Source organism: Sceloporus occidentalis, unplaced genomic scaffold (assembly GCF_023333645.1).
Source record: "Sceloporus occidentalis isolate IW3139 unplaced genomic scaffold, rSceOcc1.0.p SCAF_7, whole genome shotgun sequence".
NCBI lineage: Eukaryota > Metazoa > Chordata > Lepidosauria > Squamata > Phrynosomatidae > Sceloporus > Sceloporus occidentalis.
In genome coordinates this window covers 93,218,417-93,221,281 of record NW_028316987.1, presented here as the reverse complement: position 1 = coordinate 93,221,281, position 2,865 = coordinate 93,218,417, and the positions used below count along the sequence as shown (strand labels likewise).

The 2,865-nt window shown below is 43.1% G+C and overlaps 1 protein-coding gene across 1 annotated transcript; it reads right to left on the bottom strand.

Moving 5' to 3' along the window:
• Nucleotides 1-368: 368 nt before the first annotated feature.
• Nucleotides 369-1,910, bottom strand: LOC149310115 (5-beta-cholestane-3-alpha,7-alpha-diol 12-alpha-hydroxylase-like). Its single transcript, XM_089531468.1, has one exon. It carries the CDS (start codon nt 1,908-1,910, stop codon nt 369-371), a length of 1,542 nt encoding a protein of 513 aa, XP_089387594.1.
• Nucleotides 1,911-2,865: the final 955 nt, after the last annotated feature.

Below are 2,865 nucleotides of genomic sequence, written 5' to 3'. Positions count from 1 at the left end.
CCTTATGTTTACCCTAATATCAGGATTAGGAGGCTCCCATTCCAGGCTGGCTGGAGCTCAATTCAGGAACCCACCCAGGCTAGGAATATATGGCAAGTTTTTCATGCAGAAGCTTCCTCCTGTAGGTCTAAAACAGCCCACTCACCATAAGATTAAAAAATGAGGATAAGGAGCAATGGACCATTTATCCCCTAAGCAATGGACTGTCTTAAACAATAGACCATTTATCCCCTAAAATGACTGGGAAGGAGAATGTGGCTGAGGCAGCAAAAAGTTGTCAAAATTATTGTAATCCAATAATTTTCATGATGAAATGAGAAAACTTTAAAGCTTCCCCTCCCATGTGTTGGAAAGCTATGAAAGCTAGGTTACACTCGTAATCGATACCTAAACTGAATATCATGAGAAGGATGTGTGGTTCCAAACCCATAGCGGCTTCCATCTACTGGCGGTATCTCCTCTTCTGAATTAACCAGTTCCATGTCAAAGTAGGTGAGCATCAGGATCACAAACATCTTCATCTCACTAACGGCAAAGAATCGCCCGGGGCACATAGAGGGACCAGCACCAAAAGGCATACTGTAATGCTTCAGCTTTTTCCCATTCTTATAAAATTCTTGTTTGGTGCCACCCAAGTTCAAGAACCTGTCATATTTGAATCTCTGAGGATCAGGATGGATTTCTGGATCCATATGTAGTGAAATGTAGGGGAAAAGAAGTAGATGGTCTCCTTTCCGTAAGACGTATTCTCTTCCATTGGCCATCTTGATGTTTGTGTCCTGCATCACACTTCTGAACAGAAAAGGACTTGCTTTCAAGCGCAGCGTTTCCTCTATTGCACTGTCCAGAAGAGGGGTCTTCATCATATTCAATGTGGCATGGATCATGGGGCTGTCTGACTTTATCTCTTGACCAATCTCTCTTAGTGCATTATCCAATTCTTTCCGCACTGCTTTCATTGCTTCTGGATATTTTAGGAGATGGACAAGAATCCAGAAGGTAGCTGGGCCGGTGTTAGCTTGAGATGCCCAGAGGAGAAGAAAGAGGAATTGAGCTCTCATCTTCTCAGTCATTCCAATTTCAGCCATCTGGCGATCTTGCTCAGTGACCCAACTGCTGATGTTGTTCTTCCGATAAACCTTTTCTACAGACAGAACATTCCAGAAGATGTGTTTCAACCTCTGTGTTTCTTTCTTGCCCAGAGGATCCAGAAGGCTAAGAGCCATTTGGGGAAAGAAATTGTCAAATTTCTTAAAATCGTCAAATAGCTCTCCACATTGCATGAGGTTGTTTTCTCCAGCTTTTTCTTCCTCCACAACATGTTGGTCTGGATCAGTGCCAAACAAAGTCAGGAAAGCTGCCTGGAAGATGGTTTTGTAGCTAAAGTGGAGGACTCCATCCTGTTGCCAAGATTTTTTTCTCCCGCCTGAACCTTGGCTGTGAAGCATGACAGTCTCCAATTTCTCCATCATAACCTGGTTCAGGACAGCTAGATTCTTCCCATTGAGATACTTCTTGCTAATTGTTTGCACAATCTTATGATGAGATTCTGATGTGTGAAAATCAAACGCATTGAAAACTATCACAGAAGCAAATGTGTTGAAGTCCAGTTTGTCTTTTGACTCCTTTATGATGCGACTGTAAGCATGAGGGTCCATCACAAAATGTAAATAATTGCCACCAACTAGCACTGTAAAAACATCCCCATGTTTCTTCCTCATCCTTTCCAAAAATTCCACTGGGTTTTTCTTGAAATTTATACCATAGCCTAGCCATGGAATGAAACCTTTGTCCAATGGTGGTTCCTTGGCTTTTCTCTTGCGGAAGGCTCCTATCGCATATAGTCCACCAATAACAGTTGCAAAGAGAGATGCTAAAAAAGCCAAGAGCACAGTCTCCCAAAACATCATGACTGGAGCAAAAGCTGCTGTCAACAGACAACAAACTTCACACACACCTCTATCTATAAAGCACATGATCACTTGGCAGGACTGGCAAAGTTGCTTCATTCTGTCTGAGCTGTCAGAAGCTGCTCTGCTTGCATTAATACCTGCATCTTAATTCAGGTGCACTGCCTCCATTATTATGCCATTCATTCTTAGTCTATGCACCTTGGCTCACAACAAGCAACCAGGGTTATGAACTGGAGAACTGATGGGTCCTATGTATGGGGCTTGCTCAAAGGAGTAAGATTCCAGACTGGTTTTCATGGTGGGTGTGAAAACATATGTTTACGAGATGCATGGTTCAGCAGGTGTGTTGTAGCATCTCTCGTCCACCATAAAATGTACTGGAAATAAAGCCAAGGCTCCATTTTATGGCTAGAAAGGATCCATAAGAGTAAAGACATACAGGGGCCATTCAGACTACCTTTTGTACCGAATTGTAATCTGGATTAAAAGTGGGAAGTTCCCATTGGCACTGGTTTAAACACATCAGGATCAGGGTCTTGCACATCAGATGAAGGGCAAATCCCCCTTAGAGCGGTTTTTCCGAAAGTGGATTATTTCCTATTTCTTTTTGGAAAACCTATTTCTTCCCTGCTGCCAGGAAATGTGAACTTGGCCCCGATCCTGATCGGGTCAAGTTCAGGGGAGGGATTTAGGTCAGAGGGAGGGCAGTGGGCAGAACATGCCTCCCCTCTCTCACTGGTCGCTTTGCAAGCGGCATTTTTAAAAAATTATTTTGTGTGTGTGTATGTGTGTGTGACAGAATATGCGAATGCTTGTGTTCCCTTTTAAATTTGGCAAATTGATACAATGTGTGAATGCTTTAGCTACATATGTGTATGTAAGGAGAGATGGCATTCTGGGGTGGCAATTGGGGGGAAAGCAAAGAAAGAGGATGCAGAGATGGCATTCTGAG